The 24,902-nt window shown below is 45.1% G+C and overlaps 9 protein-coding genes and 1 non-coding gene across 10 annotated transcripts; 6 read left to right on the top strand and 4 right to left on the bottom strand.

Annotated features, from left to right (window-relative positions):
* The first annotated feature begins 1,805 nt into the window (after window positions 1-1,805).
* Window positions 1,806-3,663, top strand: GGI43DRAFT_134316 (amidohydrolase). Its single transcript, XM_083199219.1, has one exon. The coding sequence runs from the start codon at window positions 2,047-2,049 to the stop codon at window positions 3,568-3,570; it is 1,524 nt and encodes a 507-aa protein (XP_083057929.1). The 5' UTR covers window positions 1,806-2,046; the 3' UTR covers window positions 3,571-3,663.
* Window position 3,664: 1 nt separating this feature from the next.
* On the bottom strand, window positions 3,665-5,614 carry GGI43DRAFT_134310 (uncharacterized protein). The gene is made up of 6 exons (XM_083199218.1): window positions 5,111-5,614; window positions 4,874-5,037; window positions 4,642-4,814; window positions 4,160-4,585; window positions 4,039-4,103; window positions 3,665-3,989 (listed from the first exon to the last, which is right to left on the bottom strand). The coding sequence occupies exons 1-6, from the start codon at window positions 5,306-5,308 to the stop codon at window positions 3,906-3,908; spliced, it is 1,110 nt and encodes a 369-aa protein (XP_083057928.1). The 5' UTR covers window positions 5,309-5,614; the 3' UTR covers window positions 3,665-3,905.
* An 885-nt stretch (window positions 5,615-6,499) lies between these two features.
* On the top strand, window positions 6,500-6,584 carry GGI43DRAFT_t172. Its single transcript has one exon. It is a non-coding gene; the product is annotated as a tRNA-His (tRNA).
* Window positions 6,585-7,507: 923 nt separating this feature from the next.
* Window positions 7,508-8,103, top strand: GGI43DRAFT_412360 (uncharacterized protein). Its single transcript, XM_083206832.1, has one exon. It carries the CDS (start codon window positions 7,659-7,661, stop codon window positions 7,977-7,979), a length of 321 nt encoding a protein of 106 aa, XP_083057927.1. The 5' UTR covers window positions 7,508-7,658; the 3' UTR covers window positions 7,980-8,103.
* A 231-nt stretch (window positions 8,104-8,334) lies between these two features.
* Window positions 8,335-9,511, bottom strand: GGI43DRAFT_386437 (zinc-dependent alcohol dehydrogenase family protein; the record flags this gene model as incomplete). Its single annotated transcript, XM_083203796.1, has 3 exons — window positions 8,335-9,246; window positions 9,307-9,326; window positions 9,388-9,511. 3 exons carry the CDS (start codon window positions 9,509-9,511, stop codon window positions 8,335-8,337), a joined length of 1,056 nt encoding a protein of 351 aa, XP_083057926.1.
* A 1,305-nt stretch (window positions 9,512-10,816) lies between these two features.
* On the top strand, window positions 10,817-12,771 carry GGI43DRAFT_134150 (NADP-dependent oxidoreductase domain-containing protein). Its single transcript, XM_083199217.1, has 3 exons — window positions 10,817-11,189; window positions 11,243-11,505; window positions 11,578-12,771. The coding sequence occupies exons 1-3, from the start codon at window positions 11,126-11,128 to the stop codon at window positions 12,241-12,243; spliced, it is 993 nt and encodes a 330-aa protein (XP_083057925.1). The 5' UTR covers window positions 10,817-11,125; the 3' UTR covers window positions 12,244-12,771.
* A 299-nt stretch (window positions 12,772-13,070) lies between these two features.
* GGI43DRAFT_424697 (major facilitator superfamily domain-containing protein) lies at window positions 13,071-17,551 on the top strand (the record flags this gene model as incomplete). The annotated part of the gene is made up of 12 exons (XM_083208412.1): window positions 13,071-13,239; window positions 13,296-13,398; window positions 13,450-13,956; window positions 14,095-14,296; window positions 14,351-14,860; window positions 15,468-15,682; window positions 15,741-15,892; window positions 15,992-16,297; window positions 16,353-16,621; window positions 16,684-17,110; window positions 17,172-17,383; window positions 17,447-17,551. The coding sequence occupies 12 exons, from the start codon at window positions 13,071-13,073 to the stop codon at window positions 17,549-17,551; spliced, it is 3,177 nt and encodes a 1,058-aa protein (XP_083057924.1).
* Window positions 17,552-17,696: 145 nt separating this feature from the next.
* GGI43DRAFT_412344 (glycoside hydrolase family 78 protein) lies at window positions 17,697-20,186 on the bottom strand. Its single transcript, XM_083206831.1, has 4 exons — window positions 19,689-20,186; window positions 19,581-19,610; window positions 18,979-19,505; window positions 17,697-18,905 (listed from the first exon to the last, which is right to left on the bottom strand). The coding sequence occupies exons 1-4, from the start codon at window positions 20,097-20,099 to the stop codon at window positions 17,735-17,737; spliced, it is 2,139 nt and encodes a 712-aa protein (XP_083057923.1). The 5' UTR covers window positions 20,100-20,186; the 3' UTR covers window positions 17,697-17,734.
* Window positions 20,187-20,354: 168 nt separating this feature from the next.
* On the bottom strand, window positions 20,355-21,507 carry GGI43DRAFT_412343 (uncharacterized protein). Its single transcript, XM_083206830.1, has one exon. It carries the CDS (start codon window positions 21,439-21,441, stop codon window positions 20,989-20,991), a length of 453 nt encoding a protein of 150 aa, XP_083057922.1. The 5' UTR covers window positions 21,442-21,507; the 3' UTR covers window positions 20,355-20,988.
* Window positions 21,508-23,171: 1,664 nt separating this feature from the next.
* Window positions 23,172-24,673, top strand: GGI43DRAFT_386431 (glycoside hydrolase family 99 protein; the record flags this gene model as incomplete). The annotated part of the gene is made up of 5 exons (XM_083203795.1): window positions 23,172-23,382; window positions 23,460-23,674; window positions 23,734-24,173; window positions 24,250-24,458; window positions 24,531-24,673. The coding sequence occupies 5 exons, from the start codon at window positions 23,172-23,174 to the stop codon at window positions 24,671-24,673; spliced, it is 1,218 nt and encodes a 405-aa protein (XP_083057921.1).
* Window positions 24,674-24,902: the final 229 nt, after the last annotated feature.

The following is a 24,902-nucleotide window of genomic DNA, read 5'->3' as shown; positions in this document are numbered from 1 at the left end:
AACTATATCTCCACATATAGTTCAACTAGTTAAGTCTACATCATAGTCGCTCATGCTGCTCGCGGACTTGCCGGTTGAAAGGCGTATGCATAAAGAATTTTTTCAACTTTAAGTTATTTCAACTTTAACTTATTTCAGTGTTTGAATTATCAAGGCAATGTTACTGTGCGCCTGCTAAATTGAGTGGTTAATGGACTGGAGAGAAAGAATTCAATTGCAGATATAAAGTCATTTGGTCTGACGTTTAGCATGCGTCAAAATTCATACAGCGCTGTCGCACACTTTTGCGACCTAGAGGAACTATATACCCTTTCATGACATCTAAATCGCTTTTTAACTATGGTGTGTTGAGAGAGATTAAGAGTCGTAGCGCGAAAGCCGATAAGGCTGGAACAAAGCATAATACAGGATTATCATGGCGTTCAACTTTGAAAATACTGTGAAATTTCAATACCGTGATATGTCGATAACTTAACTTGCCATTGCCTTGTTTTATTTTTATTACGGTAAGAGATTTCTTATTGCGCCCGTGCCGGGATCAGGCTATCCGCCCAAGTGAAGAATCTGCATCCCGCGTACATGGCGCTAAATTTCGACTTGCAAGCTTGTCTCACACTTTTGAGTTGTAGTTCTAGCTCGCCTAGAGTCTTTGGCTTATCGCCTCTCAGGATTGATGCGTCTTGTGGGCTCTAGTGAACATATTGAGTTAGTGAGACTTCATATATTTTTTTTTTTTGTGGCCGTAATGTTTACTGCAGAAGAGTTAGATGATTGGTAGCAGGTGTTTGTATTCATTTTAGTAGTTATGTAAACTGTAGCGAATATGTGCTTTTGCTGTAATTGTGAGCTTGAAAGCGGCGTTGCGTCGTGGTTCGCATCAATTAGAGAGCTATAAGGACATTGTTCTCGAAAGTGCGCGAAATGAAAACGCTATAAATTATTCACCTAGGTATTGAGTTGATATGTTCTCAGCACAGCTTAGCTTAGGAAGTCAGCAGCTACGTACTTAGTTGATAAGAGTCAGCGCCCTATTTATTAAGCTTACACATTATAGGCAGATTAGGTAGCTGCTTATTTTCTCGTTAAGGCGGCTGTGGCTTATACTTATACCGCTTTAGTGACAGCTCGGGCAATTCATTAGGTACTGTTCATGTAACTATGAGTAGACGGCTAATATGCCAACTTATTGTATAGTATTGCACGCATGACGATTACTGATACAAGGCTGCCTCAACACCTAGCTGGCCTCTTGTTCATAGCACTGGGTAGTGGCGCGATGCCAATATTTAACCCTATTTCCACACAATATTCCCGTGTCAGATTTAAATTGGCAAAATTAGCTTTCCCCTCTCTGGAGTCCTTTTTCAAGTGCACAAGGCTGCAAGAATGAAGAACGAGCATTGAGGCACATGGGATATCTTACGCGGTCTGGCTTGACTGCATCAGGACATCTGCAGGGATTGGTAACCAAGAGTGTTGGTGATGAACAATGTGATGATATTCAGCCCGGTCGCTATTTCACTTGGTGCACCTGCAGATATTTATCAATATTCATTTGCGTATACTCGCAACCGAGGCCCCAACAGGTCCACATATGTGGGCAGCAAGCATGACCAAGAATTATGAAATGGCGAGCCAACAACCAAATGTCTGCCGAGCCATTGGTCCGCATTTTGCCGAATGAACGAACGGTTCCACGCAACCCATGTGCGAGGTTACATTCGTATGCATTTGGGGTATAAGTGGCAATTGCGGGCAGCGCGGGTTGGCAGTGCTTCGAGTTCCAGTACATGTATCCATATGCCTCACAATGATGGGTTCGTGAAGACGGGACCAATTGATAGAAAGCAGGCTAAGGTATGCCTTGTGCCTCTTATTAAACGGTTCCACAGAATGGGTTCCATGAGCCTCGCGAGAAACTTCCTGGTGACGCGAGACGTGACGCGCTGTATAAATAATCAGGCCAACTCTCTGTAGAAATACTGTGACACGCAGACTTCAATATTTATCATTTGTTTGTCAAAGTCGCGGCCTTTTTTATTCCTCATGCGTCGCTACCAATTGCTTTTGGGAGCTCTTGGGCTCCCAAATATTGTTGACGCTGCTTCGACGTTGCTCTCGGGAGGCACAATCATTGCATGGGACGACAATGCGAACTATTTACGCATAATCAAGAATGGTTCTGTATTAATCACAAACGATCGTATTGCCGATGTGAATACGGATTCCCTACCATCCAATTTGCCATTCGGAACAACGATCGTAGACATATCGAATCAGATCCTAACTCCTGGATTCATTGATACTCATCGCCATGGGTGGCAAACTGTTTTTAAAACAATTGCATCAAATACATCGCTTACCGAATACTTCAATCGATACGGAGAGTACTTTTCAGCAGATAAGTTCACAGCGGACGATGTATACATTAGCCAGCTTACTGGCATATATGAAGCCATGAATGGCGGAGTGACAACCATTCTCGATCACGCCTCACACACTTGGTCGGCGGATACATCTTACGCCGGACTCAATGCATCCGTCGATAGCGGAGCCAGAGTTTTCTGGGCTTTTACTTTTCACAATATCACGTCGCTGAACTACACCGCAGAGGACCAGTTCCCACTATTTCGGGAGATGGCCGAAAATAAAAAGGCACTACTGGGAGATTCTCCTGCCGAACTTGGCGTCGCATATGACTATTGGGGATCAAATCCAGATGTCAAAGAAGCCCAGACTGTCGCAGATCTTTCCAAGGAGTTTAATGTCTCGGTTGTGACAACGCACTCTCTTTCTGGACCGTGGGGGTTCAGCAACCTTGCGTCCCAAGTTGGCCGATTTGACCTCTTGAGCGGGTCTATCCCAGTCGTCTTTTCGCACTCGAGTTTCATCACTGCAGATGATTTACAGCTCCTTCGTTCCACCAACCAGTATATCTCTATCACGGCCGAGTCAGAGATGCAGTACGGTCATGGCCATCCTCACTCGTACTATGCGCAGGACCAGGCAGCACTGGGAATCGATACACATTTCACCTATTCCTCAGATATCTTGACGCAAGCCCGTATGTGGCTTCAATCCGCAAGGCATTACTTCTATAATCAAGTCTTGGACAACTGGAATGTGCCGACATATAACCCCATGAGCGTCAACCAGGCATTTTTGCTAGCCACACGGTCTGGAGGACTGGCTCTTCGGCGCCCAGATCTTGGTGTTATCAAAGTCGGTGCCAAAGCTGATTTGGTAGTCTGGGATGCAGAAAATTCGCCTTCAATGCTGGGGTGGGAGGATCCTGTTGCAGCAATTATTTTGCATGCTAACATTGGAGACATTTTGCATGTCCTGATTGACGGTAAATTTGTCAAGAAGGATAAAAAGTTGGTAAACGCCGAATATCCTAATATTCGAAAGAAATTTTTGGCAGCAGCGAAAAATATTCAAAAAATATGGAAAGAAATCCCATATCCCACATATGAGGGAACATTTGCAAGTGGCTATTCTTATGGAAACCCACAAGCCGTCGATGTGCAGAGAGGGCCAGGCACAGGATACGGCACTCAATTTTTATAATGCGCGCTTAGAGCTAGCAGGTCAATGAAACTCGCTATAAATTAGTAGCAATTAAATACGAAAATATGATGTCTATACCAATGTAAATAAAACCCTGGTATTATTTTTAAACAAATATATTAATTACTATATGCACTTGGGACTCGAGAAGCGAGGTAATCTTGATAGGCGATATTTGCGGACTAAATCCTGTATTATTGCTTTCAGTCGAGATAGGCGAATAAAACTGGTGAGCAGATATAGTTGTGCATTGATTTCTAGGATAATCGCATATAAACTAGATACTGGGGGAAGTGGCCTGCGCATATAAGTTATGAGACTAGCCGTAAAACAATTTAAATGTAAGACGCCTCCACGATGAAACCGACTGTAAATTTGGCATGTCGAAGAATGGCTGGCCACTGAATATTCTCAAGTGACTATCTGTATGTGAGCCAGAGCTAGATAAAATTCCACGGTATAACTTACATCTGCAGCAGAGTGAATGTTGGGGTTAGACTTTTCGAACGTATCTTCATTGACGAAGGCAGATGCTATTAAACATAGTTAGTAAAATCATTGACTTTTGAAGGCCATGGAGGTGGCTGACGGAAGCCGTTGGATCGAGCGCTGGCATGATCGGAGCAGCCATAACCACATCGAGTGGTAAGAGGAGCGGCGCCGGTGTATTGAGTAGCAATAACTCTAACGTACTGAGTTAAAGACGCGTCAACGTAATCAGTATATACTGCCAGTTGGTTGCTTGGCGAATATCCAGTCATGTCTTGATTGAGCATAGCAAGCACATTCTTCCCGGTGGATTTATAATTTGAAAAGATCGCCTGAGAGCCAAGGAGACCTCCTTCCTCACCACTGTACCAGTGAAACTCGATGGTGTTTTTAGGGGTGAAATCCGAATAGGCAATGACACGTAGGGCTTCCAAGATAGTAACAGATCCTGAGCCGTTATCATCTGCACCAGGACTTCGGGCCGTAGTAGAGCCAGCGGTAGAGTCCATATGGGCTCCCACAATGACTTGAAGTCGGTCAGCGGCATAACCGTAACAGATTGTACAAAGGCAGCGGACTTACTTAGATTGGAACTCTGACCAGGCAGACGAGCAATAATAGAGGGCTGGTTCCATGTGTGAGTGAATCTCTGCACAGTAATTTCCGGTCTCACAGATGCAATGCTGGAAACCTGATCAAAAAGCCAGGCTGAAGCTTGAGTGCCGGTAGTCGAACGGTAATGTCGTGTGGTAAATCTAGTCGACAATTATTATCATCATGCAACTACATAGCCCAGAAGTGGTGTAACACGCACTGCGTAAACGTGGTTAACCAGCTTTGTGGGCCACTGATGGACACGTTTGCGATGAGCAACTTTGCCTCATCTACGTTCTCAACTCTAGTTGGATAAGTAACCGCCCGAGTAGATATGGAGGCTTCTGAAGATGGCTTAGATAGAATAGATAATACTTCATCGTCCTGCATTCTGATTTAACAAAAAGAACTGGCCGTAGTATTCCATTGATAGTGGAACTTATTCCAAAATACTCACCTTGATGTCAGTAATGTCTATGAATCCTATATTTTTTGAGGTGAATCTGTCGAATTTGTCTTGTTCAGTTACCCATTGGCCGACATCAGCTTCGGAGGTCTTGATGAGGCGGAGCTCTGATTCACTACTAGCCAGAGGTGCAGAGAGAGCAAGCGGGTACGCCGCCACAAGTAGAGATATGGCAATTTTGGTATTCATTTTTCAACACTTTGCTCAGGTCGATAAGTCCAACAGATATTCCTAATCAAAGCGTCCAGTATGAGCGGGTCAATTGCCCGTTTTATGCTTTTCTCGCCAGAAGCGGCTCAGGGAATACGCGCAGGAAGGCTCAGATTAAGAATTAGGTCTATTTTCTAGGCATAGATTTGTTGCCACTTGCCATATCAAAAAGCTACAGCAAATCATTTCCCTTGTATTGCAGTATGGCGACTTACTTGGGAGCTTATGGAGCTTCCTGATCCAGCAATGAGAGTCCACGCGCAAACCTAATGCCCTCGCTGCTGTAGCGTTTTCCTTGATAAGTGAGGTGACATTCGGGCCAAGAGCAATAGATCAAGCTGGGTGGAACGGAGAGTAGACATATAAGCTTAATTTGTTGGCTAATCTTATTTTTGTTAGCCGCCATAATTGGTTCTTGGCAGTCGGAGTCGACCCCTAGAGGAAAGCTCGTATTAAAAATTGAGGAAAACAATTGTACCATTTGCGAAAGTTCCATTCTAAAATAGCAGGTGACTATCTTCTTTATTATTTCCGCGCCGATATGCAGCGAAAATCAGGAATTTGGCAGCCATAGCACCCAGGAATGGAGGTAGGTCCGTAAATCTGGCGAAGACAGCCGCACGAATAATTGCACTGGAGAGTGTAATGACTGCGTGAGCAATTAACGCTATGCCAACGGTAACCGTAGTGAGATGCGGACACTATCTTTACCCCATATCATTATCTCTAATGACGGTAGAATGAGGTCTGGATGTATGATTTGAACACATCATCGATCATCCGAGGGCATCCTGTGCCAAGCTTGTCACCTCATCTCATATTTTGCACGATGAAAAGATTGTGTTAGAAGCGACTTGGATCAAGAAGAAAAAAGGATTCATGTAGTATACGCGCAAATAAGTTGATATGATGTGTACTGACTGTATCATAGTGTTTGTCCCATAGCCGCATACCCACCAGGTGAGTTGCTGGCAGGTTCTTTGCGCCAGCGCATCTCACGATTCGCAGCTGGGCATGACAGCAAAGAGTTAATTGGCAAATATTATAAAATAAAATGAGAAGCTTGAGAATTCTACTTTCTCGGATCACAAATTGTTACTTTACATCTCAATGATATCTCTGTACCCTCATAATACAATTATCTGCCGACCGTAGCATCATCAAGTGCTAGCTATTATGGTCCAACGGTTAAGACATCAGTTTGTGGTATTACTACAAACCACTGAAGACCGAGGTTCGACTCCTCGTAATGGCACATTTTTTGCTTTTTTGGTCGAGAAGCCAGCGCTAATAGCGGTTGCGAGCAGCTCCCCGCAGTAGCGTGCGACCCTTTTCTGACTTTTTATGCATGAAGAATCTTTTTTGCCATGCAGAGAGATCTATCGCTTCACAGACAGTATAGCTAGTAATTTGGCTCGCCTTTGTACATAGTATGTGGAGCAAAGGTAGACACACGCATTCGTACCAAAGATTAAAAATCACCTGCTGCTATCCATCTGAGCGTCTAATTATTAATGTCCCCTCCCCTGCAGTCACCTTTCATTTGTATCATGTACAGAGAGAGCTGATTTGGCTGCATTTGCTAAGTTTGCTAAGTTTGCTAAGTTTGCACGCTTGGCAGGTATTAAGAGCATAATATGCTGATAATACCTAAAATTATAAACTGCCAAATTTCGGCATGTATCCAATACGTATTCGTTTGCACAAACAAGTTGTACCGGTGGGAACACAAGGATTAATAACTCTCTCAAAGAATGATCCTCAAGGAATTATCATTTATAATCAATCTCTGTCATCTCTCTTCGCAAAGCGACTGTCAATCCCGAATGCTAAATTTCCTCTTCAAGGCAATGGAGCCTTATACATCATAATTATCGAATGCGGAAAATCCAGGGTAGATGCTGCCGAGAATATCTTTTCTATCATTGTTGCAAATATCGATTCTTGCGGCGATCCTCACAAATCCATATTTTCCCAGGTCTTCTTCTCCTCTTTTAACCCCGAGCATGGAATCTCGACAGCACTCGGGCAAAGGGTTGTGAGTCTGAGCAGCAAGCTGAATACAGTATGTCTTAGCTCACCAGCTCTCGTAAGCTCGCCCGACATATTAAATCATAATTCCGATGCCCCACCCGGCTCGGTACAAGCCGCATCCTCGGAAAGCTCTTGGCATATAAATATTCACCCAACAGACAGCCCAACCTCAACGCCATCAGTCAACTCGCAGTTTCAGATTTTTGACCAGCAGCTCAATCACAAAGTACGAATTGACCCAACAATAGCATACTACGAGACCCAAGCTAAATACCCCCTACACAGCAAAGACACAATGCCTTCCAACGTAACAGTTTTCTACCCCCAGCCCAAGGAGGGCGAGTTCTTCGACATGAAGTACTACATCGACACACACATGCCCATCGCCAACGAGAAGTGGTCGCCTCTCGGCCTTAAGAACTGGCAGATCCTCCAGTTCGGCCCTGATGCCCCATACCATGTGGTCGCTGTCTTGAACTGGGAAAACGAAGGCGAGGCCGAAATTGCGCTTAAGCACGCAGCAGCAACAGATGTTCTTGCCGACGTGCCCAACTTCACAAACTTGAAGCCTGTCCTGAAGGCTGGCAACATCACTGGCACCTGGGAGCGAAAGTAAGGAGGGGTCACAGAGAGGGGGCGGGGTTGATGGACCTTAGTGGACTAATGACGCCACTTCATACATGTATACCACAGCTAATTTATCGCATATCAGCTAGCGAATCATGCCCAATTTATCATGATCTTTTTATCGTCGCGAGGGTGTGATAACGTACATGTATCCATAGTTTTACGGAGTGCCTAATATCTATACCAAGGGCGTCTAGAGTGTGTACAAAAAATGCTTCGTTTGGTAAATTGCTATATAAGTATTTACATAGGGCGTAATAACATGAAGATATTTTTACCCCTAACACCGTAGCCACAACTTCCAGTGCCTTCTAATATCATTTTCACCTCACATATCGATATCGTTAAGAAATCTCAATGCAAACCTTTCCCTTGTGCTGCCCCGACCACTGATATTCACATGCCTCCTTGAGTTGATCCAAGCGAAACGTCTTGGGGTCAATAACTGGTCGGAGCTTCTCCAGGTTGGCCTCGACAGCGCGACACAAATCCTCCAGCAAGACTCTTGATCCTACAGCAATAGGCCGCACTATACACCTGTGCTTGAAACTATCCGAGAAGCCAGGCTGGTTGCCTTCAACACCTCCCAGGTAGCCAACAATATTGATGACACCATCCACCTTGATAGCCTTCAAACTCTGCGCCATGGACAACGGACCAGAGACTTCAACAACTTGGTCAACACCAACGCCTCCCGTCAGCGTTTTGGCTGTAGCTCCCCATTCGGAGTCTTCTTTATAGTTTATAACGTGATCAGCTCCGAGATCCTTCAAAAATTTTACCTTGTCGCCGGAACCCGTGGTTGCAATGACTCTTGCGCCGACAGCTTTAGCAAACTGCAGTGCAAATACGCTCACTCCTCCAGTGCCTTGAGTCAGTACCCACTGGCCAGCATTCAATTTGTAATCAGACAGCCCGAAGAGAGCACTCCAGGCCGTCAATCCAGCACAACTCAGCGTTGAGGCTTCCAGAAAGCTCAGATTTGATGGGATTCGCACCAACCCTTGCTCATTGAAGGCTCCATAAGTGCGAAGCGTGCCATCAATAGCGCCTCCAAGCATTGAGGCGGCCGTAGAAGACTGGTAATGTCCGCCAACGTAGTCTTGGAAGAATGCCGTGACAACTCTGTCGCCTGGTGTGAAGCGACGGACATGCTTTCCAACTGCGATAACGGTTCCAGCCCCATCAGATCCTGGAATGACGTTCGGGATAACCATGTGGGCAGATTTTCCTTGTACTATCATAAGATCGCGATACTAGGAAACAAATGCTTTGGTTAGCGGTAATAGTCACAATGCTAGTATGGATTAACTCACGTTGAGAGATGCCGCTTCTACTGTACGAATTGGTTAGAGCTATGACGTGCATATACGCGGGATCCTTTTGATTAAGCTTACATTTAACTAGTACTTGGCTGTCTCCTAACTGAGGAAGAGGCTGCTCGGAGTATTTTAAAGCTTCAAACCCTGCTCCCTCAGTGACGTTCCACTGGTATACGGCTTTGGGAATTTCGAGTGCCATATTGTGTGCCGTGATATAAATGATCTGTGGTCGATGGTTATGCAGATATTGATGAGATTGAGGCTTGGATAGAGTTTTAGATGCAGCTTTTGATAGAATGTGAGACTTTATTACTCTGATTCGCAGAGCAAACCTTCTTTATATAAAGCCCGCTCGCCGGCAATAATCTGATAGCATTCAACAATCACATTAATAATTCGTTATTGGGACCCATGATGTCCAAATGCCCTAAATTTCGACCATCAACAATGTAATTTTAGATAGTAGAAGATTCAATTTATAATATTCCTTAAATATTAAACGCGACCAGACATACAATAGTCATTAATTACTGTCTTGAGAATTGTCTTGTCAGACAAATAGAAATTGTCAGGTGGATATTTAGCGGGGATCCCGAATTTGTCTGGATCGGAGTTTACCAGCAAACGTTGCCACTACAAGTTTAACATTCTCATCGGATAGGAGTATCTATTTGAACGAGAAGACTATTAATAAGCAGTCCACCAGTTGACATATGGAAAATTCCTGCAAATTAAAACGCAGTCTGAAGAGGCCGTCCTGTTTTAGTGCTACCATTGACGTCCTAGCGATGGCACGCTAATAGAGGCCTCACCTCAGAACAGCCATAATTACCGGTTTAGGCCTGCCGCTGAGCCGGATTTTATAAATACGGGCGCCAGAGTAACGATTCCAAACGCAGCACATATGTAATCTGCGATATAAAAGATAGCTTTATTATGCAAATTCGTAACATTCACTTCCTAGTCTCGTACAGCATCAGAATATACGCGTCTACAATGTTGTACTTAAAGGCAACAGTCCAGCAGCAGCTGTGATACATCCATCGCTTCAATTGGCAGTAGAAAACAGTCAGTCTCACGCACTATGCAGCGTCTCTTGTCTGCCATATACTTTTCACATAAATTTCTAAATAAGTACTTGGGAGAGCAGGTGCTGAGTGAATGGCTGCATTTAAATTACCTCCTCGTTAGTGGACTCTTAGTGCGCTAGGTGAATAGCCCGTTCCGGAATCTCAATTCAAACAGCCAGCTGTGTTTTCTTGGTGTATATGCTAATACAATAAGTAGATAGTATTCATTAGTACTATTCAATAGCCTGGTATTTATATCATTTACGAAATGGCTTCAAATTTATCCGAGCTAGCACGTTCTTTTTTTCAGCACTCTCCGGAATAATTTGAACACCGCTAGTACATCCTCCTGAAGCGTCTTTCCGCCTGTAAATATCTCTATGGGTCCGGGTATGCTTCAGTAGCTTAATAGTAGTAAAAATTATTTCATCTCATTATGTGAGGTATTGATAAAACGGAATATCTTCCACCAATAAATGGCGCAAATGCTTTCTATTGCCGCCCAGGACCCGAATTTTGCCCCATCCCCTGTTTTCATCCTGCTAATATATATGGCATCATCTGAATGCGGGGTTGGGCAGTTCGTATTTACCCCGCCATATATCATAGCCAGAACTATTGGTATATTCATAAAAACGACGAGGTGGTTATTCTATTGGTGATAAATTCCACTGCTTAAAGATACATACAGATCATATCGTTTCACTTGGAGGAAAATTAAGACTAAAGAAAAGTAACAAAAGATGGGTTCACATTCAGACTCAGCACTAAAAATAGTCTTTGGGGCTATGACCCTTGGAGAGAAAGGTTTGTGAATCCAGCCTATGAGAGCGTTATGTATGTTAACTGTAGTCTTCAAGGCGCTGATCAAGCTCGAATTCATACCCTGGAGGAATGTGCGGAAATTCTAGATGTATTCCAAGAGTTTGGCCACTCAGAGGTCGACACAGCTCGAGTGTACGGCGGAGGCAGCTCTGAAGAGTTCCTTAGACAGCTAGATTGGCAAAAGAGAGGCATTGTTATGGATACCAAACTATCACCTGCGGGAGGCAAGTATAACCACACACCTGAGGGTATTCGAAAGGGCCTCTTGGAGAGTATGAAGGCTCTTGGAACTGAAAACGTAAGTTGAAATAGGACATACATATCACACATGTATGTCAGGGGTGCCATTTTTTAACTAAACGTTCTTTAGGTTGATATGTGGTACTTGCACGCGCCTGATCATAATACACCGTACGAGGATACTCTCCGAGAAGTCAACAAGTTGTACGAAGAAGGCTACTTTAAACGCCTGGGCATTAGCAACTACTCAGCCTGGGAAACAGCTCAGATAAGCGAACTTTGCATTCGCAATGGATGGAAGAAGCCAGATGTCTACCAAGGCGTATACAACGCCCTCCATCGAGGCGTAGAGCCAGAGCTATTCCCTTGTCTAAGATATTACGGCATCGCGTTCTACCAGTTTAACCCCTTGGCAGGAGGAATGCTCACTGACAAGTATAAACTGGAATATAACGAACATGAGCAAGGCAGTCGGTTTGACCCCTCGCATCAGCAGGGTGCTAATTACCGACAGAGATACTGGAATGAGACTTATTTCAAGGCCCTGGATATTGTGAGGCCGGCTGCTGCCAAGCTAGGCATCAGCACCGTTGAGGCAGCCCTTAGATGGTCTCTTCACCACAGCGCAATGCAGAAGCAATATGGTGACGCTGTGATTGTTGGAGCTAGTAGTGTTCAGCAGCTGAAGGAGAACTTGACAAGCTTGCAAAAGGGCCCACTTCCAGATGAGCTGATTGCGGCCTTTGACAAGGGATGGGAAGTGGTTAAGCCTGTCTGTAAGTCCTACTTTCGTTGAGAGAAAGCTAGGATGTATTATACCTGTGCATCTTACACCGATTCATGATCAACGTGCCAGACACATGGTTCAAAGATAGGTTAGTGCGATTATATCCGAGATACCTCGAACAAACAGTGGATGTACTATTTTCCATAGCATAATACACTCAAATAGATTCACTTCTGCCGATGTTCTCTTCCTTTCCGGCGGCTCGCCATCCCAGCTACCTATTTTTTTACCCGAAAATTTTTGATTACTTATACCATTAATCTTGCATTTTCTTAAGCGATGATCTGCGGGGTAAGACCTCACGTATATTAATTAGGAATATGGAAGTATAAAAACGAGATATTATAGGCATTTAGAGTAGCGACGGATTATCGAGCTACCTACATCATACCTATTGACCGTATAGCAGAGAAGTTTTTAATTATTACAGCTATTAAATACAGAGATTGATATTGACAGGCGCTGCATATAAGCTAGGATCGGGATTTCATTTAGACACCTCAGATCTCTCTCTTCCGATCCGTCGGGATGTAACCTTACCGTGAACCGTCGTGGGGATTCAGTTGGAACAGGAACTAACAACTTACTTCAACTGATGCGTATTTTTAGGCTAATTAGACTTCTATTTTCTGGATTTGTCGTCAATGGCAAGATATGAGAGCCAGAATGACGTCGATCTGATCCTTTCTCAAAGCAACGTACCATATATCCACATGATCACTGTCCATTACGCATCGTACTATAGCAGTATGATGAGGGTGTAGGACAATATAAAGAGAGTCTAATTTATTTTCAATTTAGGCACATCTCCATTGGGATAATTTAACCATTGCAAAATGGTTCGGACTTCAGTAGCCTCGTCAATAGCGACTCTCGCCGCTCTCGCCGCAAGCGAAACAGTTCGCTTGAATGTCGCCAGATCGGCTCCAGCATCATCAAGTCCGCCAATCTCACTTGATTTCCAGTCGTTCTCCATTGAATTTGCATTTCTCGTTGATTTCCAAGGTAAAATATAATTTTTTAGCCACTACCCTAGTAAAAGTGCTTATAGTTCCTCTCAGGAAATAAATCTCACCCGAATAAATTCACCAATAATCTATTGGCCAATTTAAGAGCCTTTAATGGAGATGTTCCTCAGATTCTTCGTATTGGGGGGAATACTCAGTATGTATCCATCTCTAACATTAGCAGCTTGTTATTAATAAAGAAACCCAGGGATCACGTCACGTATTTTCCTGGCCAGAAAGAGCAAATCATCAATTTCTGGGATCCGTCGTACAATTCGGACCAGCCACGCAATACTTCCATTGGTCCAACCTTTTGGGAAGCCTTCACTGCCATCCAAGGGACAAAGTATATTTTTGGGCTAAACTTTTACAAAAATGATTCTACATATCTTGATAACCTTAGAGGAGAGGTAGCACAGTCCTTGCTGCAGATTCCCCCTGAGAGATTGCACCTATTCGAAATTGGCAATGAGAATGACTACGGTGCTTTGTCTGGATTCCGACCTCCAACATGGACTCAACAGGACTGGGTCAATGAGTGGGTTTACCGTTCGCAAAACATTCAAACGCCGGCCAAATCATTGCGGTTTTATGCTCCTTCAACTTGCTGTTATAATATCACGACGCCTTACTCGTTTTTCTCTCCCTGGACGATTTGGAATAGCACGTTCGACTACGATCGAGATGGATGGATCTCAGAGGTATCTCAGCACGGGTAAGTCGTAGCTATAACTGACTCGGTAGTAAAACTAGTTACTAAATTAAAGATTTAGGTACATATCTTCGACGTCGCAGAACCCGTCTCTACAAGGTTAGCCGATCAAGTACTCTATGGGCCAAATACTAAGACGAGAGCAGGCACCCTCATGAATCACACAAGCGTAGTGATAAATGGGACTATCCATCAATCCCTTTGCAACTTAAATCACAACGCTGGCCGTGTTTATACTCTTGGCGAGACCAACAGTGTCTCCGGTCAAGGAGCATTTGGAGTTTCCAATGTATTTGGATCGGCCCTATTCGTTCTTGACTATGAGCTCTATTATGCGTCTTTCGTGAGTTGTCGTGTCCCTTATTTCTGCGATAGTATTTTTAATAGGACTCGGCAGGGAGTGAATCGCATGCATATGCACCAGGGAACCGCTTACCTCTATGGCGCTTGGATACCCATCTCTCAGAACGGCACAGGTCCATCGACCAACCCTCCTTACTACGGCCATGTTATGGTTTCAAAATTCATCGGAAGCAACCCCAACACGAGAATCAGCAACATTGATCTCAACAGTGATTTTTACTCTGCATATGCAGCATACGAAGATGGACAACTAGCGCGAGTAGTCCTGCTAAATCTACACGAATGGAACCCTCCGAGCAATAGTCAAGCCGAAGCCGAAGCCGAAGCAGCACCAAGCACTACCTTTACTCTTGGCACTGGCCGAGGCGGAATTAAATATGCTACTGTCGAGCTAATGACTGCTCCAGGTGCGCTATCGGAAACAAATATTACAGTCGCTGGAATCAGTTACGATTATGACCTGGCCGAGGGAAAGCCTGTGAGGGTGGCGAAACAGTACGAAACTGTGCTTCGCCCTAGTAACAAGGGAGAGATTTATGTTCCAGTGCGGGACTCACAAGCAGTACTTTTAACATTTCACTAGACGTTGAACGCCGATGACTTGCTATAAAAGTTTCAGTTCCATTAAATAGCATATGAACTGAATATTTCCGTAAATTATCAATCAACAACCATTATATGAAGAACAGTGTATAAGCCAAGTGGTATAAGGGGTATAAGGTCTCGTCTCCATGTCTCCCGTAGAGGTTATTGAGTTTAGATAACTTAGAAGATTTGCCTACCTCAAAATCTCACGGCTTACCGTCAACAATAACTGGTTAAAAATACACAGTCAACACCTTATCTAGCTAAAAGGAATAACAGTTCATCAAAGATAATCCTTTGCATGCTGCTACTGCATCTGCATATGCATTGGTAATCGCTGGGAACCATCCCCTGCTGCTCAACGGCCCACAATCTGCCGAAAACGCTGCCTTTCCAAGCGCTCGGCTTTCCGACTCGGCGGGGACTCGCGCAATCAGCGGCCTCTATTCGCCATCTAAGATACCAGTGATCCACTAACAAGTCGGCTGCAGTTCACTGAACGAAACGGGACAAAGACGGTGTCTTCTCAACTCATTACTTTATTCTACACCGCGCATGCGACAAAGCAAAGCCGTAGAAATCAAAGGCTCAAAAGGTGCTGCTGGTTCAGAATGGCAACAGATGAGACTACGCCGCTGCTCCCGGGCCGCAAGGACTCGGCTTTGGCCAGTCCAAAGAAGGGTTTTGGAGCGTCGCTCAGAGCCATATTCACTAATGTCGAGAACCGCATCCTAGCGGCCGGGTTTCTAATATGCGTCGCTTTTAGTTACACACAAGTCCCGTAAGTCGCAGCACTGCTGCGTATATTATATAAATTGTCAAAGTTAACGGGCGAATAGGCTCATGTATGTTTTCCATCTTATGGTGTGCGACGAGTACTACGACCATCACCCTCCCTTTGAAGGCCCCGGAAATCGATGCAGCCGCGACGAAATTGCTGCAGGGACTGCAGCACAGTTTAGTATTCTAGGAATGAGTACGACATTATGTGGTTAGTTGTACTGATTACTATCTCAACTTTGCTATCTTTAATTACTATTATCACAAGTAAATGTAATATTGACACCATGCGCGCCTGCGTGATATTTAGGAACTCTCAATCTCTTTCTCGCAGGATGGACCGTCAAGAAGATTGGCCCTCGTGCTGCTCTCATGATTCAAACCTTTGTGCCTGCTATTCGAGTCCTTGCACAGATCCTTGGAGTCATCGCTGGTAAGCGGACAGGCATGCTGATTATCCAAAGTACTCAGCTCTTCACCATCATTGGCGGGCCAGCGGGGTACATTCTCATCACCAACATCATCGCCAGTGAGCTCGTTGAGCCATCTCGGCGTACTGTTGTCTTTGGGAAACTGCAAGGAAGCATCATGCTTGGGCAAAGCATCGGATACTTGGGTATGTATAACCCCTGTTTTTAGCAGCCTGTCCAACTAACAGGTTAAATGCACAGCCGGTGGAATGATTGGTGATGCGATCGATATTCGTGCCCCCTTCGATGTTGCCTTTGTCTCTTTTCTCATCGCCTGCGTGTACGTCCGCTTTGGCATCCCGTATATCTCCCCAGAGTCTATGAGCAACAAGAAACCAGGCCGGCAAGGCATTGCAGGCTTCTTTGCGCCGCTCAAGATTCTTATACCGCAGCGCATGCGCTTAGCCAACGGCGGCATCAAGAAGCACTACGGCGTTATTGTTCTCTGCGCTGGTATATTCCTAGGAGTTGTACGTAGCAAAGCCTATCATTTCATATCGTGTGTCCTCAGGACTGACTAGATCCTCTCCAGCTTGCAACGGATTACGCACCTCTATTAATCCAGATGTACGCCACCGCAGCCTTTGACTTTGACCAGGCCGACAACGGGTGGCTCATGTCCGAATTTGCCTTTATGAGAAGCATATTCCTCATCCTTCTCTTCCCACGCATCATCAATTTCGGCCGCCATCTGATGAAACGCACCTCAAGCCCAGCACCAGAAGACTCTGACGATTCGTCCATATCCACAACGGACACCCAGTTACCAACCGAGCCTGGTGACTTCGATGCAGCTGCTGGCGAGCAGACAGATGTTGAGCCAACTAAGCCACTGCCCTCGGCGCATCACCGCAACGTCGGGCACTTTGATCTCATTTTCCTACGATGGAGTCTTGTAGTTGATGGGGCACTCACTACCGTGGTCGCATTTGCTACAAAAAGGTGGCATATTTATTTAGGTAGGTTCATCGCCATCGACTCAACTTCAACTGACGCTAATATTGATATATCTCTTTGTAGCTGCATTCCTCTTACCTTTCGGATCCGGCTCTGCGCCAGCTGCCAAGGGCGTCATCACAGATATGTGTTCAGAGTCGCAACGTGCTGATGCCCTAAACGCCGTAACCCTTGTAGAGAACATTGCCCGGTTGTCAACACAGGGGCTATTTGGATTTGTGTTTTCGAGCCTTGCAGGCGTGGGCAAGGCATATGTAACGTTTTTCTGCAATGCGGTAAGTTCTGTCAAAAGTTAGCCAAGCTAGAAACGGAAGAGGCTAACATGAATCAATATTCAGGCAATTGCAGTGATTGGAATGGCGGTCTTGCTATTTTCCAGCTTCCCGCCCACAGGCAGTACACTAGTCGATGAGGAAGCTGAAGAAACAGAAGATCAAAACTAACATCAAAAATTTCATGCATCTAATGACATACGATAAGATAGAGCTTTTTGCTGATAGATCAGCTATTGGCATCCAAGCTAGTTTCCGTCTTGTATATAGGCCTCAGATTTGGCAAGCATACTTCTGCTCACAAGAATGACACCCCAAAAGTTATAGAATATATAGAATCTATATATATACTTGTTATGCTTCAACTGTAAAGACATGCTTTCCCCCGGTAGCATCAACGCTCGCCCAGCCAGTTATTGGGTCAGAAGACACATTTATAGGCGCTCCATCCAAGCTTATCGTCGGATTATTCAGGCCCAAAGTAGGAACGCAGACCACTCCGGATGAGTTATCGGGCGTTTCAATATTCAGAGTGAATACTACCCCAGTTTGCGAATCTGCTCTCTCCCATGAGACTGTAATCTTTCCTTGTGGCGCTGGCACTTCTCCTTTAGCCCATGTGAGTCCTCCGCCATCTACCACGGGACAGATTTTCCACGTCTGAAATCCAGGTGACTGGGGTTTCACTCCAAGGACATATCCAGTCAGCAGCGGAACTACTCCCGTTGACCAACCGTGCGCCATGGATGTAAATGCACCTTCGTAAGGAGCTCCACCCGGTCCAATGCCCTCCCACATGGTGATCTGAGGATCGTGGCTAGCCATCCATCCATACAGTCTTCGGAGTTCATCAAAAGCAGACGAAGCTTGCCCAGGAGTAGCAAAGCGGGCCGCAATCTCAAAGTAGGAGATGAAAGCATAGACTCTGTTGTTGAATTGGTCACCGGGACTCAATATGCTGCTGTCGTAGAATGCGTTTCCATATTCCTGGGAAGTCGCGTTTTGCCAATAATTCAATATCTGAGTCGAAGTTGTGCCATTTGTCACTCCTGCAAGAATAGCGATAGAGTTGCCATCTTGCGCATGAACATTGCAGTATGTGCCTGCTGCCGCTCCAGGGCAAGGGCCGCCATCATAAAACGCACCAACGCTCTGGTCAAAATTGTTACTTAGAAGTGCTTTTCCAACAGATGCAGCTCTAGAAGACCATCTCTGGGCATCGTCATTGAGGCCAAGGCTCGTAGCCAGCTGTGAGGCATACGATAGCGCATGAACGTATAAGGCATTGTAGTATGTTACGGGCCCTGACCGAGGCAAAAACGCATAATCACCATAGCTAGTGTCGTTTTTATCCAGCAGCCCGGTTACACTATCTATATTCGAGGGGTAATATCCGTCAAGAACCTTGGTTAGTGTATTCCAGTAAGTATTTGCATAAGAGGTATTGCCTGTGTACAGCACAAGATCCACACTACAGACAACCCACCAGAGGGGATAGTCGAATAATGGAAGGCCGTAGTTGTTTCTGTATTGAAATCTCCGTTAAAAGAAATCCGCTTTACGGGAGATCATATTTGTGACCTTGAGGAAAGACTTACATGCTCGCGGGAGGAATCCATCCATCAGAGCGCTGATGCTGTGCCAAATCTTCCAACACGTTACGCGATGATTCGGCAAAGTTATGAGACAAGTATGAAGTAAGCGATGACGCCGCCAGATCTCCAACATAGGGATCTCTGTCACGCTTGGCGCCATCAAAAAGAACCTGTTTGCCCTCCAAGGTCGGGCTAGAAGCACTTCTAGGCTCTGTCTCATTGGCAAGGAACACATCCGTTCCCATGTCCACGGTATATACTCCATCGTACCACCATTGTGTGAGATTTTCGTCTGAACATTCGAACGCTCCGGTGAATGTATCTGGCGTCCCAAGATATGCAGACCATTCAAGGCTGATGCCTGAAATAGAGACAGAACCCAGGGATGATGTGTATGGCGCATCCGATGCCAAAGCTTCCAGCCAGATTTTCACGTAACGGAAGCCGTGGAGCCCATCTGAGCAAACTTGAGTGCCGTAGTCGCATCCATGAAGGTCACTCCAAGTGTAACTACTATTTTCGACAGCCACCTATCATGAAACGATCCAAATCTTGGCGTCCAGATTATTTAACAGTGTGGTAACTTCACGTTTTGAATTTCTTACCTGGTCTGTTCCATTGGTCAATTTTTCACTCTATATCGTTAATTTGGTTGTCAGTCTTATAAGAAGAAGAAAAGGAGGCAAAGGAATGTTTGCTATAGAAGGACTCACTCCGCTAGCGTTATCGGATCGTGTAAAATCGCTCCGACTGGTAAGATATTCTGTCGTCTCAGAAAAGGCCAATCTCAAGCCCGGCAGTCCAGTAGACAAGCTTTGTGATCCGCTGAATTGAAGGCTTAAAATTCCAACTACATTCTGTCCAAAATCCACCACTATTGTCGGTAATTGGTCGCTCGCAGCATTACGGCTCAGCACTGTCGGCTCTTGGCCGTCAATCAAGCCATTGGGGTTGGAAACATTGCCAATTGTGCTAGCCGATAAGATTCCAACTGGCTTCACTGTATTTGAAGCAGGAGATCTGACATATTTTTGCCAGCTCGAAGCTGTATCAGCTGCAGCAAACTGGACACCATTCGATAACACAAGGCCAGTATAAAGCGCAATCAAGCCGTTGGAAACCATGACTGCCGCCTCATAAATCAACCCTTGGTTACCATTCAATTGTAATTTCAAGATCCAATGCTCAGTTTTCACTTACTTACACCGCACAACACAGCATCATCCAGAAGCTTTAATAGCATAGCTCCTTCAGGCATCCATGATTGACTTCACAATCCTATCGGTGATTTCGCGTTATTCCTCCCCGAGTGTAACCCTGTCCTGAATCTACATGCGGGGTCAGATCCGCGATCTGTTCCCCGCGATGGGACACAAAGTGCCGACGCAGAGCAGTGTCCTAGGCAACTAAATTCAAGAATACGGGTGTTGTATCTAGTTATCAAGTTGACAGATCATCCTACGCTAAAATGTCCTTGAAAGAGCGGGGATACATGGAAGTTGTGCCCTATGAGTGGCTTGGAGGAATATTTATGAGATGCCAGCCGGCCTAATTCATAATTTAGCTGCCGAATGATAGTAGCAGCTTTTATAATAAGCGTCTTTAGGTGAACGGCGGCTTAGCAACCACCGTTGTGCGCGTTAATAAGATCCGAGATCTAGATTCTAATGAAGCCAATACGGTTCATATTTTCCCAGCCCCGAGCATCGCAGACGGTCCGATCAGAGGTTGGTACTGGCGGCAAGATTGGGCCGGCTATTTGGAGCCTACTCGGCATTTGTAAAGTGAGATTCACAAGTAACTCTTGAGTATGTATGTATAGCTCTGGCTTGGGCCAGGATGGAAAATTGATAAAGGAACAGCATAACAGCAATACAAGATACTAATTAGCAGACAAATAGCCCATATGATCCTGCAATAAATTCGCGAGCCTAATCGAAAATAACAGCCTCTAGACACCTAGCACCATTTCCCTAAGTCAAATTCGAAAAGTTGCCATCTGACAACCTAGAATTATGCGTCACCCTTTTCCTTCTTCTCCAGCATAGTTGTCGCTTCCCAGATATGTCCATCTGGATCCTCAAAGCTCCTAGTATATATCCCCACGGATTTCCCATATTCTTCCATTGTGAATGGATCTCTTTTGCCACCCGCCTTCTCAGCCTTTTCCAGTAGCCCATCTACATCGTCTCTGCCAGCCACGCCTAGAGTGTATATCGCGCCCGTGACCTTCTTCGCGTGTATAATTTCTGAGCCATGACGGATAAATTCCCCGAACCGAGATGTAGAGTGTAGCATAAGACAGATATTGGAGTTGGATTTGTACGGGAAGCGGAATGCGGCAGTGTTGGTGTCGGAGAAATCAGGGAGAGGAGTAAATGAGAGAGATCTGTAAAATTCGCTAGCAGCGCTGAGAGATGCGACTGGAAGTGAAATAAAGAATGATGGTGGATTTTCAGTCGGCATTGTGGTGGAAGAGATATTATTGTTGATGTATATACTATGAGAAACTCGGTTTGTATATGTAAAACGTATATTTCGTGATGATTTAGAAGTCGTTTTAGTCGCCTCTATTGTGTCTTATAAGGCTCAATTATATGGCTTCATTATGACATAAAGGACTCATCATCGGATGCCCAAGCATCAGTCTATCCGGCGCTAGAGACCGATCATTCGGCGTCAGATGAACAAAAGTTGAAACCTTGTTTCATCAAGCTATCACGCTAAGGCAGCTTTTTTGCCTTTCTAAGAAAAAGGGCCAAGGCAGTGGTGTAAGCAGCGCTGCAGCATAGCTACGATAGCTGTAAGGCTAGAATTACTTAGTGTAGTATTTGACGTGTTTTCCAGAGAGCAATATGCAGCCCGCTGGGTCGCAGCACCAATATTCTGCTGATAAATTATTAGTGTGCATATGCACTATTGATATTTATTCCCCATTAAAGTCCTGCTGGTTCTATATTGCAGCTATTGTTGCAATGCTACACCATTCATTGTAAATCCGCATTTATATAGCTTCCAGAGAGTATTGTATCGCACACCATTTCTACTATAGTATATAGTCCCAGCCAAGCGTAGTGCAGAGCGGACTACACGTACTTACTAACCTACAAGATGCTCAGTAATCCTGATCGCTTGTAGCATGTAAAGCTAAAGGCGTCCGTGAATTTCATCCGCAAATATTCTCTCATTTCAGACAAGAAAATGAGCTCATATATCACCAAAATTAATACGAAGTATCAGATATATCAAGTCGATACGCCGAAAAATAGGAGGTGGTATGAGAATTCTTATAAAATACTAGCCCCTAGTACCTTATAAGCCGACGGGAAAGCCTGGAAAGGCATCAATACATGTACATATATATCTTGCAGCTCTTTGACCAATTAAAAGACTTGCGCCTTGTGTCTGCCACAATTTAGCCCTTCCCGTGAATGTGATTCTAACATTGAACCGCAGCCTAGTCCAATGAATTGCGAACACATAACCACGGCGTTCGATATGCATGGTCCTTGGAGTATTCTCATCTTTATCTATATCAAACCATACTGAATATTAAGCATCACAAATCCTCAAGGGTGGTGATGAGCAGCGACGTTGCATGAAACACCTCGCCCCGATTGGACATCCCTTATTTTAGCCTCTGCCGTTCGGGCCGTTTCCACATTCTGTGCCTGAAAGAGCAGCTGTCACCATCGATCCACAAGCAAATCGCATCTCGGCTGAGCTAGCGGTCGATTGGTTGAGTCTGTTTATGCAGTGTTACTTCGTGTTACTTCACATATATTTACATAGTACTGCTCGGAATTTAATCACAAGAGCCTACGGATAATAGACAATTGAGACGAATTCAAAGGCGCCAGCGGCATTTTGCTGCATGTATCAACAAGCTGGCAGAGTAAATTAACAAGATCGGCATACGAGTTGCCTATTTTATGCCATCGCGCAGTGCGAGAGCCGGAGTGGGACTGAAACAAGAGGCAATAGTAATCACAGCTCAACCTGACACCTTACGGCCTGGATATGGACCTTCTCATAGGGGTTACCATAAAATGGCACAGTATTAAAATAAATATAATTATATAAATCAAGCACATGCCACTCTATAACTTTGCATTATAGTAAGCAAAGTAATATACGTCGAGATTCGCTTCGAAATACCATCTCCTCACAAAAACTGCCACCGTTTTCACTCCGTCATGAAGGCCACTCTGTCATGGCTCCTATATGCCACTGCGGTATCAGCCGCGTCGCATAAACATCACACACACTCTAACAGAGCTACGGCCATCAATACCTCTACCATACAAGGCAAATGGCTCTTCGGCTACCAGGGCTGGTTCCGCAAACCCGGGCCTGGCATTAACAACCACTGGTCTGCCGATGGTAACACACCAGGACCCAATAACAGTATGGAAATATCTTGTTTTCTTTCCTCAGCTAATTCTATCACCTCGATGTGACCTTTTTAGCTAACTCTTTGGTAGTTGAGATTGACTTCATCCCTGACGTCAGCCAATATCCGGCCAACTGCCTCTTCAACACCCAGCTCACACTACCAAATGGCCAACCAGCTCAGTTCTATGACAGTTCTTGCGAGGGTGTTATCGACCTGCATTTCAAGTGGATGCAGCAGTACGGCCTTGATGGCGTGATTGTACAGAGATTTATACAATCTGTCAACGACCAGTCCTTTATCACGGTAAGTATATGTAGTCTCAGATGCAAATCGCAGACCCAAGTATCTGACAACCAACCTAGGTCCTGAATCAAGTCCAAGCAGCAGCTGAAAAGTATGGTCTCGGCTTCATCGTCGAATACGACGTCTCTGGCGCCGACTCGTCTCAAGGCAGCGTCGCTACAGCAGTCCTAAACGACTACAACGCCAACATCAAGAAATACACCACATCTTCAGCCTACATCCACCAAAACGGCAAGCCAGTCACCATGGTCTTTGGCATCGGCTTCTCTGGGTTCAAAGTCACTGCCGCCGACAGTGTCAACATTGCCTCTCAGCTCCAGGCTGCCGGCTTGTACGTCGGCTTTGGTGTGCCTGAGCAGTGGTCCGGCGATGTCAATGGCAACACAGGCTTCGTCCAGGCTTATAAGAAAGCAGATTTCATCAGCCCTTGGACCGTTGGAGGCTATAGCGATGCCGGCTATGCAGGCTTCCACACCTCTGTCCAGGTTCCAGACGCACAGTACGTAACATGGCTGAATATCGAGCTCTGCTGTGTATATTCGAATTTTGCAAACTAACAAAAGATTTATCATTAGGTTGTTGAAGTCTCTAGGCAAGCAGTACGCACCCGTTGTTTTCCCTGGCACCTCCGCATACCACATCAACGGCGGCACCAACCCATCAGCATTCGACTACTTCCCACGATACAACGGCTCTTTCTACTCAGCACAGGCTGATGCTCTTACCACCATGGCCAACAAGCCTCTATTCATCTTCAGTGCCATGTTCGACGAAGTCAATGAAGGTGAGTTTATAGACACGCCTGCTTTCAGCTTTTCATTCCAAAAAGAAACAGGTTGACTGATCATATCTCCAGGCACTCAAATCATGCCATCTCTCAAGACCAACCAGCTCCCCACCAACCAGAAGTTCGTGGGTTACGACAATGATTTCGCCGACACAAGCTTCTACTTGGAGCTGGCCGGGAAGAAGGCTGCTGCTTTCCACGCTGCAGTGTGATCAAAGGGCTACACGGCATCAAGATGAAAGAAATGTATTATATCTTTTTATCTAGAGTACATATAAATGAAGTGAAATAAGTAATAAAACAGCTGTCTGACTTCAGCCCTACGAATAATGACCTCCAAGATAGGGAAAGCGATAGATTATGAGATTCAACACAACAATCCCGACTAACTGATTCTGTCACATAGACAAAACAGTCGCACGCCTATCGATTTACCAACAA

Source organism: Trichoderma evansii (genome assembly GCF_050947405.1).
Source record: "Trichoderma evansii strain SZMC 28006 chromosome Unknown GGI43scaffold_19, whole genome shotgun sequence".
In the NCBI taxonomy this organism is placed as follows: Eukaryota; Fungi; Ascomycota; class Sordariomycetes; order Hypocreales; family Hypocreaceae; genus Trichoderma; species Trichoderma evansii.
This window is presented reverse-complemented; position numbering and strand designations above follow the sequence as displayed.